The sequence below is a fragment of the Microcaecilia unicolor genome, unplaced genomic scaffold, assembly GCF_901765095.1.
Source record: "Microcaecilia unicolor unplaced genomic scaffold, aMicUni1.1, whole genome shotgun sequence".
Lineage (NCBI taxonomy): Eukaryota > Metazoa > Chordata > Amphibia > Gymnophiona > Siphonopidae > Microcaecilia > Microcaecilia unicolor.
In genome coordinates, this window is record NW_021963277.1 from 86,837 (window position 1) to 100,592 (window position 13,756).

The following is a 13,756-nucleotide window of genomic DNA, read 5'->3' on the forward strand; positions in this document are numbered from 1 at the left end:
AATATATTAAATAGCACCAATCCCAGTTCAAATTCCTGGGGTTGGGTGCTCCACTATTCACCTTTCTCCATTGAGAAAGTTCCCGTGACGCTAAGCTCCACATTAGGAGTCACCAGCCCAGGACATTTCATCCTGTTCCTTGCCATTTTGATTTCTTCAGGAGGTTCTCATGTGGGACTTTGTCAAATGCTTTCTGAAAATCCAAATACACTATATTAGCCAGCTCACCTTTAGCCACATATTTATTCACACCTTCAAAACATGTAGCAGGTGAGGCAAGACTTGCCTTGGCTAAATTCATGTTTTCTTTGTCTCATTAAACCACAATGATCTCTGTGTTCAGGGAAGGGAGGGTCAGTTTTTTTTTCTGCTATCCAACAGGTGTGACAGTCCACATCAGCTGTTCCTAACAAAAAATAGGTGAATAGCAGCCCATTTCATATTATTACCTGCTCTAGAGCAGATTATTTGATGTTGTGTGTATCAAAGGAAGGAGCTGTTATTAAGGTAAAACCCTACATTTATATATAGAATTGGTGCACCCAGTCACTCGCCTTGGATGTTAACACACAAGGATTCTGCCTCCACTCCCAGCTCCCCCCTCCTCTTTCCTTTCGCCCTGATTAGAGGAGAGTGATTGTGGAACAGGCAAGAGGAGGCGGGGGGGAGCTGGGAAAGGAGGCAGATTTCTGCAGATCCTCACCAATGACAGCAGCCTGCCGTCCTTCGGGCTTAGGCAGGTGGCAGTGAAGCTGCCCGTGTACCAGTCGGGTGGGTGGTTCACAGCTCCCCATCTGTGAACGGGAAGAGACGGGAGGGGGAGGGGGGAGTGGAGGGAAGATGCTCTGGTTGGATGCCCTGACAAGCCAGGGGGCTCCCTTCACAGCCCCTATGCCTTCAGTGGAGGATGGGGAGCAGCGGTGAGCAAGCCGCTGGCTGAGAGGGTGCATTTCCCCGTGGGGTGCTGTGCCCTCGGAGGGGGTGCGGGCAGTCGCTATGGGTGAGTGGACAATATTGGAGAGGCTTCTGGAGGCTGCTGTGCAGCAACACTCGACCATGATAGGAAGGTAAGGAGCCAGCAGGAGCAGCGATCTCCTTTCAGCTTCTCTGTCCGTGTCACCCGCCCTCCTCTGGTATTTTCAGCTCCCTGCGCGCTCTGCGTTTTGTTGAAGTCTCCTCCTGGATTCTCAGTCAGCCCTTGCGTTCTCTCTCCCTTCTGCTGGAGTCTCTGCCAGTATGGTCAGCCCCTATATTCTTTGCATTTGTTTTTTCTGCACTGTGCTCCAATTTTTTCAGCCCTCTGCATTTTTCAGCAGCGGAGTGTCCGCTCCAGTGCAGCTGCGAGTAAAATCACCAGCGTCTCTCTAGCAATATCCCGGAACGTCTCATGCAGAAACGCGAGAGACGCTGGGCACAGCACCGGGAGAAGTCGAGGTTTGGTGAGGGGCTATGGGCTTTTGATCCTCCCCTCCCCCCCCCTTGTCTGAGGGGTTTAGCTCTTCATCTGTCTTTCAGCCTAGCTCTTATCCCCAGGGAGCAGGGGGTAGAGGTTAGGGTAGGTGACGGGTGGAGAAAGTAAACCCTAACGTTTACAAAAGTAGGTGACAGCCACTTCTGACATGCAGTGTCCAGGAGCAGAGATGGCTCTTCTGTGCAATGGTGGTCTTGTAGAGGATGTGCCAGTTTAGTGAAAGCTATTCGCTCAGCAAACAGGGATCCCAAAGGTGATGCCAGGGACACAGGACTTAAGATGCTAGGCTAGGTGAGAAGTGCCAAAATCATGCCCCCGATTTACTGGATGGCCATATCAGTCGATGTGCAGGAAGTATGCTTCAGCGTGCGAGGTGAATTGTAATCATTGTCATTATCCTAATTCTTGTTAATTAGTGGGCGGTGTGTGTAACGAGCACAGGATGAAAGCATGCTGAGGAAAATCATGCCGAGTGGTGCCTGCAAACAGGATTAATTAACGCTGTGTGCTGGCACCAAAGAGGGGGAACTGGTGAACACACCAATCCTGGGGAGGGGGAGATGAAGGTGTGAGGACAGAACGGCAGATGATAAGAGAGATTGGGGCATCAGGGACCAGCTTGGTTACATGCTGATTTATCATGAGAAATTTAAACGAGGTTTTTAGGAGATAGGCTCTTTAAGACTGGGTAACTCAGAGGATGGGTACAGGGACATATACAGCCTGCCACCTCGCTAATTCAGGGGATGCAGATCATGTCACTTCTAGGAATGGAGGGGCTCAGGGGATCCGCACAGGGATGCAAAGCCTGCCACCACCCCTAAGGGACTAGGGAACTCACAGGATGGGCACAGCAACCCAGAGCTGGTCACTTCTATGACTGGAGGGCTCAGGGGATTGGCACAGGGTTACACAATCTGGACTGGATAATTGAGGGGATGACCGCAAGGGTGCACAGTCTGTTACTCTATGACTGGATAAGTCAAGGAATGGGTACTAGGACTGGATGGCTTAGAGGGACAGGGATACAGAGCCCTGTCACTTCTAGGATTAGACAACCCAGGGAATGGGTGCAGGGATGCCTCTATATGTGGAGAGCACGGGATGGGGACAAGGATCCCCCGTCATTCCCTTGCGTTTGTGTCCTGTTGTTCATGGCAGCAGGACTTTTTTCAAGGGAAACTGGCAGCTTTTCCATTGTTTGATAAAATTGACCCATGATCCCCAAGTATTAATGAAAAAGCCCAGCCTGTGCTCACCAATTCTGCCTTTTCATAGATTCTGTGACTGGCATTTGAATATTGGCAACTTTTTTTTATTTAAAAAAAATGCACCGGTAGATGCAGAGTACAGATGAGATGAAGGAAGTCCAGAGGAAAAGGGGCTTCACCTATTAGTGATATTTTTTTTTGGGGGGGGGGGGTCACACAGGGTCTCTTCCTGTCTCTCTGAGGGGAAGCAACTTGTTGGATTCTGTCCTTCTTTTGCCACTGGTCAGTTGCAACCAGTAATGCTCTACACTGATGCCTGACCTGTCTCGCTGCACCTCACGCCTGGAATAGACTTACCGAGCCTGTACGTCTAGCCCCGTCTTTAGCCGTTTTCAAGTCCAAACTCAAAACCCACCTTTTTACCACTGCTTTTGACTCCTAACTCACTTGCCCTGTCCTTTATCCTCACCTCTTTATTCCCTTATCCTTAATTGTTCTGTCTGTTTACCTGTCTTATCTAGATTGTATGCTCTTTGAGCAGGGACTGTCTTTTGTGTATGCTGTACAGCACTGCGTATGCCTTGTAGCGCTATAGAAATGATAAGTAGTAGTAGTAGTAATGTAGAAGCTTGCCCTTGCAGATCAGCAATGCGGCCGCGCAGGCTTCTGTTTCTGTGAGTCTGACGTCCTGCACGTACATGCAGGACGTCAGACTCACAGAAACAGAAGCCTGCGCGGCCGCGTTGCTGATCTGCATGGGCAAGCTTCTAGATGGAATGTTGCTAGTGGAGGAGTAGCCTAGTGGTTAGTGCAGTGGAACATGGAATGTTGCTACTATTTGAGATTCTGGAATGTTGCTATTACTTGAGATTCTACATGGAATGTTGCTACTATTGGAGATTCTGTTGCTACTATTTGAGATTCTACATGGAACGATGCTATTCCACTAGCAACATTCCATTTTTAGATTGTGAGCTCTTTGAGCAGGGACTGACTTTTCGTGTATGGTGTACAGTGCTGCGTATGCCTTGTAGCGCTACAGAAATGATAAGTAGTAGTAGTAGTAATATGTCATTTGAATTTGGTCATATATGGAAGTGGCAGCGTCTGTGGAGCTCAGCAGAATCCCATCCTAAGGGGACAGAACTGTCAGCTGACTCTGGATCGTCAGGAACAAGCAGAGCCCATGGAAAGTTGGTTCCTATGCATCTGTGAGGCTTGTAGTGCCGTACCCGAGGCAACCTTACCTCTAAGGTGCAAGATATGCACAGAAACACGCGCATTTCTTATAGGGGCAGTTTCTAGGGCTTTCCAAACCTGCCCTATGAATGAGATAAATTTGCACAGAGTAGAAACCCAATTTACCTTATGCATATTTATTGTGGATGTCCTGAAAGCCATGATTGCCGCAGGGTCCTGAGGAAGACCTGTTCTAGTGACTTAAGATCATTCCCACTGGAAACGTATGGGACAATATACTAATGTTTCCAGATCTGCTGGGGAAAGACCAGGGGCTTGTCTAAAGGTGCCTCTCCTTCAGTACCAGATAGTGCTTTGTGAAAAAGAGGAGAAGAGAGAGAGAAAAAACAAAGGCTTAGTGGTCACATAATCTGGGCAGGTTATTTATTTATTTATTTATTAAGATTTATTTACTGCCTTTTTGAAGGAATTTACTCAAGGCGGTGTACAGTAAGAATAGATCAAACATGAGCAATAGACAATTACAGCAGTAAAAATATTCAAATAACAATACAAAGTATGGCTTAGTATACAACTTACAATGTCAACACAATACGTAATAGAACATTATAATTGATAGTGAAGGGTAAAGCAAAGATGGAACATATAGACAGGTAAGAAAGTAGGAAGAATTAGAAAGTAAGGTGATTGATTTAAAGAAACTTGCACACGTGGGACATGATGAGACCTGCTATACCCAGGCAGAGAACCCCGAATGCCAGTATACCAACTCCAGGTAACCAGTTCCCACTGCAGCTCCTTGTGACTCTGGGCAAGTCACTTAACCCTCCATTGCCCCCGGGTACAAAATAAGTACCTGTATATTACCTATCTGTATGTTCCATCTTTACTTATACCCTTTACTATCAATCAAAATGATCTATTACATATTGTGTTGACACTGTAAGTAGTCTACGACTTTAAATGTTGTTTTCACATGAGCGTAACTCTTAATACTTCCAGTTATTAACCAGACTTCAGTGCTTCCACTCCTGGTCTTTCACCCTCTGGGTGTATTAGAACCTTTTTTTTCAAAAGGATTCCAGGGAACTATGTGGAGTTGGTCTTATCATTGGTCCTGTTTTATTTGCCTTCAATGTAAACATCAATGGAAAAAAAGCTCCTTCTGAGAAAAACCATTCATGTTACATTGTTGGTCAATTTACATTTCTAAACACACTATTCCTGCTGCCGGACATCTGTACTTTATCTAAATTCTACATTGATGTCTCAGTGTTTACACCACATTCAAATGCTTTTAATCTCAGGAATCTCAGGAAGAAAGCTCACCTGACTGAGAGCCAGATGCACTAAAGTTGTCGGTAATTCCCGTTCCCTATCGATTCCATAGCGAATCGGTAGGGAACGGGAATGCATCAACGATAGGGAATGCAAATGAGCTACTCGTTGTAGCTCACTTGCATTCACTATTTTCCTCGGTTGCCAGTCGGAGAATCAGGATGTCCCTTTCGATTATGCACCTCTTCCTGGTCTCTTCAGCCAATGAAAGCGGGTTTAGCTGGCTGTTGTCAGCGAAACGCGCTCTGATTGGCTGAAGAGACCAGGAAGAGGTGCATATTCGAAAGGGACGTCCTGATTCTCCGGCAACCAGGAAAATAGAAAACTTTTTGCTGTGGAGGGGTAAGGGGCGCGGCGAACACAAAATAGAAGGGAGGAAAAAACACGAGCGCCGGCAGAGCGAAAAATGGCGAAAAAAAAGACGTCTCTCACAAGCGCAGGGAGAGTACGTCCATAAAGGACGCCCCTCACATGCGCTCCCTGCTTTTTCTTTTTTATCTTTTTTGGGGGGCCCTTTTCCTTTCCGATTCCCTCACAGGAGCCCTAACGAGAGGTGCAGACCTCCCGTTAGGGTTCCTACGGTAAGGGAATCGGAAAAACGGTAGTGCATCTCATTATAATGGGCTACAACGGTAGTGCAGCTCATTATAATAGCTTTTGAATAATCTGCATTCCATTTTCGTTGCCTGCTACCTTGGCAGGGAAAATGCCCTTAGTGCATGCCCCCCCCCCCCCCCGGTAAACTACTTGCGTTTTAAACTGGCTGGAACCAGTTTAAAACGCAAGTTGTGGGCTCGTTAGGTTTAGTGCATCTGGCCCTGAGAGAAGCAGAGAGAGGAGCTATAACATCCCAGCCCGCTGGAGAATACTGAAGAAAACATAAGATGGGGTGGGGGTTGGACAGGGTACTGGAATATCCCTGAGATTAAAAGCATTTGAATGTGGTGTAAACACTGAGACATCAAGGTAGAATTTAGATAAAGTACAGATGTCCGGCAGCAGGAATAGTGTGTTTAGAAATGTAAATTGACCAACAATGTAACATGAATGGTTTTTCTCAGAAGGAGTTTTTTTCCATTGATGTTTACATTGAAGGCAAATAAAACAGACCAATGATAACATAGTAACATAGTAGATGACGGCAGAAAAAGACCTGCACGGTCCATCCAGTCTGCCCAACAAGATAACTCATATTTGCTGCTTTTTGTGTATACCCTACTTTGATTTGTACCTTTGCTCTTCAGGGCACAGACCGTATAAGTCTGCCCAGCACTATCCCCGCCTCCCACCACCGGCTCTGGCACAGACCGTATAAGTTTGTCCAGCACTATCCTCACCTCCCAACCACCAGCCCTGCCTCCCAACCACTGGCTCTGGCACAGACCGTATAAGTCTGCCCAGCACTATCCTCACCTCCCAACCACCAGCCCTGCCTCCCAACCACTGGCTCTGGCACAGACCGTATAAGTCTGCCCAGCACTATCCTCACCTCCCAACCACCAGCCCTGCCTCCCAACCACCGGCTCTGGCACAGACCGTACAAGTCTGCCCAGCACTATCCCCACCTCCCAACCACCAGTCCCGCTTCCCACCACCGGCTCAAGACCAACTCCACATAGTTCCCTGGACTCCTTTTGAAAAAAAGGTTCTAATACACCCCAGAGGGTGACAGACCAGGAGTGGAAGTATTGAGGTCTGGTTAATAACTGGAAGTATTAAGAGTTACGCTCATGTGAAAACAACATTTAAAGTACCCTTGGAATTAATTAATTATAGATTATAAAAAACCAGGGGACCCTAATATAAGGAAAAAGAAAGTAGTATACTAGGCCATACTTTGTATTGTTATTTGAATATTTTACTGCTGTAATTGCCTGTTGCTCATGTTTGATTTATTCTTACTGTACACTGTCTTGAGTGAATTCCATCAAAAAGGCGGTAAATAAATCCTAATTAATCAATAAAATAAATAAAAATGTAAACCACTTTGATTGTAACCACAGAGAGGAAGTATATCAAATCCCATCCCCTTTCCCTTTTATCAAACTTGTCCTAACAGGTGCCTTTGTTCATCATTACCTGACTAGTAAGCCTCTGGAAGCCCCCGTGGTATACATTATCCACCTACTGGCCATTATCAGGAACAGTGACTGAGCTAGGGGACACAAGCAAAGTAACACATTCCTGAATACCTGGCTTTGCAGAGTTCCTGAGACATCCTGCCATGCAAATAAGAGAGGCTGGAGGCACCTGAGTGATAGCTGTCCTCATTCCATCTGTAACACAGCACCTCCTGCCAGGTACAGGCACATGCAAGGACTTGACATAGTAACATAGTAGATGACGGCAGAAAAAGACCCGCACGGTCCATCCAGTCTGCCCAACAAGATAAACTCGTGTGTATACCTTACCTTGATTTGTACCTGTCTTTTTCAGGGCACAGACCGTATAAGTCTGGCCAGCACTATTCCCCTCCTCCCAACCACCAGCCCCGCCTCCCACCACCGGCTCTGGCACAGACCGTATAAGTCTGGCCAGCACTATTTCCCGCCTCCCAACCACCAGTCCTGCCTCCCAGCACCGGCTCTGGCACAGACCGTATAAGTCTGGCCAGCACTATTCCCCGCCTCCCAACCACCAGCCCCGCCTCCCAGCACCGGATCTGGCACAGACCGTATAAGTCTGGCCAGCACTATCCCTGCCTCCCAACCTCCAGTCCCGCCTCCCACCACCGGCTCTGGCACAGACCGTATAAGTCTGCCCAGCACTATCTTCGCCTCCCCACCACCAACCCCTCTTCCCCCCACCGGCTCCACCACCCAATTTCGGCTAAGCTTCTGGGGATCCTTCTGAGGATCACTTCTAGCTTACAGAAGATCTGAACCGCCTTTATGAAGAGATTCACCCAAGGCGGTATACAGCGGGTACAGTTTAACATAAAACTTACAATTTTGTTAACAGCATAACAATAGTAAAATAACCAAGAATAAACATAAATACAATAAATGAGGTAAACTTGAAAACAGTAAATTGAAACCTAGTAATAGAACTACCGTGAAACAGAGCCATGGAATTCAAATACCAGAGATATAATACAATGTTAGCATAATACTAACGATACACCTAATAAGCATGTATTAAAGCATTCAACAGGTAAATCCGTTACAGGAGCACTCAATAGCATTGCAAGTCATTCTTAGCTTACGGCTAATCTATTACAGGGGGTCCTACTGCCCCAATAGAAGTCATCGTTAAAAATTCTCTATTTGCACGACTCTTTCAAAATCACTTTTTTTTTTTCTTGATCTGTTGTTAGTCCTGACCTCAAGTCGGTGGAAGTGGTGGAGACAAAAACAGTATCTGGAATTCAAGAGAACTTGGGACAAGTACATAGGATCTCTAAGGGAGTGATAGGTGGAGTAGATGGCATGGATGGGCAGACTGGATAGGCCATAAGGTCTTTATCTGCCTACATTTTTCTATCTGTTTACACAAGCTTACTTCTCATAACTTTTTCCTGTGGGTCAGACTCGAGAGTCTGATTGCGGTAAACGTAGATTTTAGAGTAAATTATGGTATTTCTTTCTTGGTTTGGGTACTTTCCTGCTGTTTTAGAATATGGCGTCCTTTCTGCCTGTTTTCAATAAGTTCATAATTGTATTATGTTTCTATTTTATTTTGTTAACCTTTCTGTTATACTAGGTATTATGTGCAGTATATTAAGCATCAAATAAACCATAAGCCATATACCATTTGCAAATACATGTTTTCACTTATATACACTGTCGGCTAGCACATTTGCTTATTTCCGATCTGAGGAAGAAGGGCAACCTTCGAAAGCTCATCAAGAAATGTATTAAGTTATGTCCAATAAAAAAGGTATCATCTTATTTTCTTTTCCATGTTTTATTTTGTTTGATTTCTATAGATGCTACATGGAATGTTGCTGTTCCACTAGCAACATTCCATGTAGAAGTCAGTCCTTGTAGATCACCAATGTGGCCGCGCAGGCTTCTGCTTCTGTGAGTCTGACGTCCTGCACGTACGTGCAGGACGTCAGACTCACAGAAACAGAAGCCTGCGCAGCCTTCTACATGGAATGTTGCTAGTGGAATAGCAACATTCCATGTAGAATCTCCAATAGTAGCAACATTCCATGTAGAATCTCCAATGGTATCTATTTTACTGTCATAGTAATGCTTGAATGTTTTCACTTATATACACTGTCGGCTAGCACATTTGCTTATTTCCGATCTGACAAAGAAGGGCAACCTTCGAAAGCTCATCAAGAAATGTATTAAGTTATGTCCAATAAAAAAGGTATCATCTTATTTTCTTTTCCATGTTTTATTTTGTTTGATTTCTATAGATGCTACATGGAATGTTGCTGTTCCACTAGCAACATTCCATGTAGAAGTCAGTCCTTGTAGATCACCAATGTGGCCGCGCAGGACGTCAGACTCACAGAAACAGAAGCCTGCACAGCCTTCTACATGGAATGTTGCTAGTGGAATAGCAACATTCCATGTAGAATCTCCAATAGTAGCAACATTCCATGTAGAATCTCCAATGGTATCTATTTTACTGTCATAGTAATGCTTGAAGGTTTTCACTTATATACACTGTCAGCTAGCACATTTGCTTATTTCCGATCTGAGGAAGAAGGGCGACCTTCGAAAGCTAATCAAGAAATGTATTAAGTTATGTCCAATAAAAAAGGTATCATCTTATTTTCTTTTCCATGTTTTATTTTGTTTGATTTCTATAGATGCTACATGGAATGTTGCTGTTCCACTAGCAACATTCCATGTAGAAGTCAGTCCTTGTAGATCACCAATGTGGCCGCGCAGGCTTCTACATGGAATGTTGCTAGTGGAATAGCAACATTCCATGTAGAATCTCCAATAGTAGCAACATTCCATGTAGAATCTCCAATGGTATCTATTTTACTGTCATAGTAATGCTTGAAGGTTTTCACTTATATACACTGTCAGCTAGCACATTTGCTTATTTCCGATCTGACGAAGAAGGGCGACCTTCGAAAGCTAATCAAGAAATGTATTAAGTTATGTCCAATAAAAAAGGTATCATCTTATTTTCTTTTCCATGTTTTATTTTGTTTGATTTCTGTTGATAACCAAATACATGCAGAAAGGAGTTTCTGAAGTGGAAAATAGAGAGACAGCAAGCAGAATCCATATAATATCCTTGTGGCAGAAATGTACCTTTCTAGAGAAAATTCAGACACACGAGGAACCAGAAGACATTTCTAAAATTAGATCTAATGAGTCTCGCTTTCTTCAGATCGAGGCAATCTCAAAAAGCTGCCGGTGCTGTTATTGAAATTATTCACACTAGCAGTAAGACATAGCCACTGTCCCAGGGGGACTGTCATTGTCACACAACTGAAACAGATGAAAAGCAGAAAGAGAAAAATGACTGGCTTTCCCTATCATTAGGTCCCAGTAGATGTCAGAGGTGAACATTATAACCTATACCTTGGCTGTTTCCCCCGAGGCATAACAAGCCAGTGGAAGGCAAACAATGCAAAGGAAAAGAAGCCTGCAGAGCAGACAGCAGTGTAAATCCCACAGGGACAACAAGGACACGCTTCCTCGAGAGGCAGAAATATGCTTTTTCTTTTTTTAGCTCAGCTTTGAAAAAACAAGCACATGTTCTCATTAAGCTGGGGAATAAATGCCAATTCCAAGACAGAGCTGAGCTTAGGCTTCACCAGCTGTAGCTTTTCTAGCACAGGGCCCAGTAACAGAAATGCTCCCTTCTGCGCCCCTTAACTTACAAAGGCCAGTTCTGTGGGAGCATTCTAGCAGGGGCATCTCTAGCACTTTCAACCCCTGATTTCTCAGCCTACTCCAGTATTTTCAGTACCTGGAAGCCCCTCAAAGGTATTGGGTCTTCGACAGAATTTTGAGAAAAGTCCATAATGTAGGCTTTCTGCTGAGGACAAGGCAAATTCCTCCCAGGAAGACACAAAGGAGGATTGCAAATTGACAATAACATGAAAAGTTGTCCTGCACGAATATAAGAATAACGCTGCTATGATTATTTTTGTATTTACACATCTTTTTTCTCTTTTCTCCTGGGGCCGTAGGATACTCCTGACAGTTGTGGTCATCTTTCGGATTCTGATAGTTGCCATTGTTGGGGAGACGGTATACGAGGATGAACAAACCATGTTTATGTGCAATACCTTGCAGCCTGGGTGTAACCAGGCCTGCTATGATAAGGCCTTCCCCATCTCTCATATCCGCTACTGGGTCTTCCAGATCATTCTGGTCTGCACCCCAAGCCTCTGCTTCATCACTTATTCTGTCCATCAATCAGCCAAGCAGAAGGACCACCGCTACTCCTTCCTCTACCCACTTTTGGAGAAGGACTGTGTAAAGGAGAGCAAGAAAGTGAAGAATGTCAATGGGATTCTACTCCAGAACCCAGATGGGTCTTCCAAGGAGGAACCTGACTGCCCAGAAATCAAAGAAATTCCCAGCACTCCACTGAGAACCACAAAAAGCTCCAAGGTCAAGCGCCAAGAAGGCATCTCCCGCTTCTACATCATCCAGGTGGTTTTCAGGAATGCTCTGGAGATTGGCTTCTTGGCGGGGCAATATGTCCTCTATGGTTTTAATGTCCCCGCCATCTTTGAATGTGACAGATACCCCTGTGTCAAAGAGGTGGAGTGCTATGTGTCAAGACCCACTGAGAAGACAGTCTTCTTAGTCTTCATGTTTGCTGTCAGTGGGATTTGTGTGCTTCTCAACCTTGCCGAACTCAACCATCTAGGCTGGCGGAAAATCAAGACAGCCATGAGGGGGGTGAAAGCACGGAGGAAGTCTACCTGCGAAATGAGGAAGAAGGACCTGTCCCCTCTGGCTCAAGTGCCTACTCTGGGAAGGACACAGTCCAGTGAGTCAGCTTACGTTTGATGTTGTGTTCCTGTTGAATAGCTTTATGACATTTCTAAAAGACTCCTTTGGCTTGCACAGATCCAGGAAGCCACACAGGCCTCGGCAACTCCATCTTCCAGACTGGAACACCACCGTGGCAGGACTCTGAGGATCTCTTTTTACCCATCATTCACTATGCCCGTAAGAAGAGTAGCAGTCCTTGGCGCGGGGGTGGGGGAAACAGGCTACAAGTGAGGTAAGACTGTTACTCATTGGAGTATGCATCAATGGACTGACAGACTCAATGGAAACATGCATGAACAGGCTAATTTATTAATTCTTTTTGTGTGCCCTTTTCCTTCCTCTCAATTTGTCCCTATTCTTCCAGCCTCAACCTGGAGGAATCCAGCAGATTCTGTATAGCCACACTGGGCTCAGCTATGGAATCATCACCATCACTGCTCTCCTGTTAGCCCTAATCCTAGTTCTTCCTTACTATGCATGGGAACAAAATTTGACTGTGATAGTTAAGTGCTCAAAACCTTCCTATTATTCCACTGACTCACTTGTCCACTTCCCTACCACAAACATGATAGCCAAGACTAGCCAAGGTAATGGGCTGAAGCCCAGGTCTTCCACCAAGCAGCTTTTTAAAAGATATATGGATCAATACTCAAAAGAACTTATCTGGATAACAACACGTGTTATCCAAAAAAAAAAAAATACTGTTTACTGCAATATTCAGCTGCACTATCCGGCAATGTTCCTGCTAAACTGTGAGAGAATCCTCCAAACACATTCCTGCCAGTGGGGGAGGGGGTGATACTTCAAAACTGTGTTTTCAATCACTAGGAACAGGCAGGTCCTCTGGAGTACTGCAGACCTTGCCTGTCCCTTTCTTTTGAAAATGTGATATTAAAACAGCACCCCCGCTGGTAGGAATGTAGATGGAGGACTTCAGCACAGTTTAGAGGGAGCATTACTATCCGGAAAATTGCCACTAAATGACTATATACCTCCTAATTCTATATATAGCGCTCAAAATTGTTTGCACAGACATGGACACGTGTCCAGATTGTATGCGCAATTGAGCTGCTACCCATGCTGCCGCTGTCACCAAGCCAGGCGGGCTGCAGGAGGATGTGGGCCCCCCTGCAGCCAGGCCCGGCTTGGTGACAGTGGCAGCATGGGCAAGCAGCTCATTTCCTCACCCCCTCTTCACAAACCCCGTGAAGACTCCCCAACCTTCCCCCATCTCCTCCTAACAGAGAGAATGCATCTAGTTTGTTATTGTTTTCAATGACGTTTGCTATAACGTTGGATGAACGAAGTTGGCAGCAAACTCCACCCACTGGCTTCAGCCCATATAGGATTAGATTCTATATATCACGGCTAAAATATCAGCGCCAAAATGAAATTTGCCTAAGTGTATTCTATAACGTACGCCATAATTTAGGTGTACTTCATAGAATAAGCCTAAATTTCCACATGGTATATAGAATATGCTGAGTGCTGCTCCATGCAACTAAATTTAGTCATGTACAATTACGCCAAGTAAAATCTGAGTAATTCCTGGTGCCTAAATTATGCGCGGACCAGGTATATTTTGTAACAATGCACATAGATTTTAG

At 45.1% G+C, this 13,756-nt stretch overlaps 1 protein-coding gene across 1 annotated transcript; it reads left to right on the forward strand.

The window, feature by feature from the left end:
• Positions 1 to 938: 938 nt before the first annotated feature.
• Positions 939 to 12,760, forward strand: LOC115459135 (gap junction delta-2 protein-like). The gene is made up of 2 exons (XM_030189008.1): positions 939 to 1,067; positions 11,333 to 12,760. The coding sequence occupies exons 1-2, from the start codon at positions 997 to 999 to the stop codon at positions 12,162 to 12,164; spliced, it is 903 nt and encodes a 300-aa protein (XP_030044868.1). The 5' UTR covers positions 939 to 996; the 3' UTR covers positions 12,165 to 12,760.
• Positions 12,761 to 13,756: the final 996 nt, after the last annotated feature.

What these genes read in the sequence shown, in the direction of transcription:
- LOC115459135 (XM_030189008.1), top strand. Translation starts at nt 997, where the DNA reads ATGGGTGAGTGGACAATATTGGAGAGGCTTCTGGAGGCTGCTGTGCAG. An exon ending in CACTCGACCATGATAGGAAG is followed by an intron (nt 1,068 to 11,332) that starts GTAAGGAGCCAG and finishes CTGGGGCCGTAG; the next exon opens with GATACTCCTGACAGTTGTGG.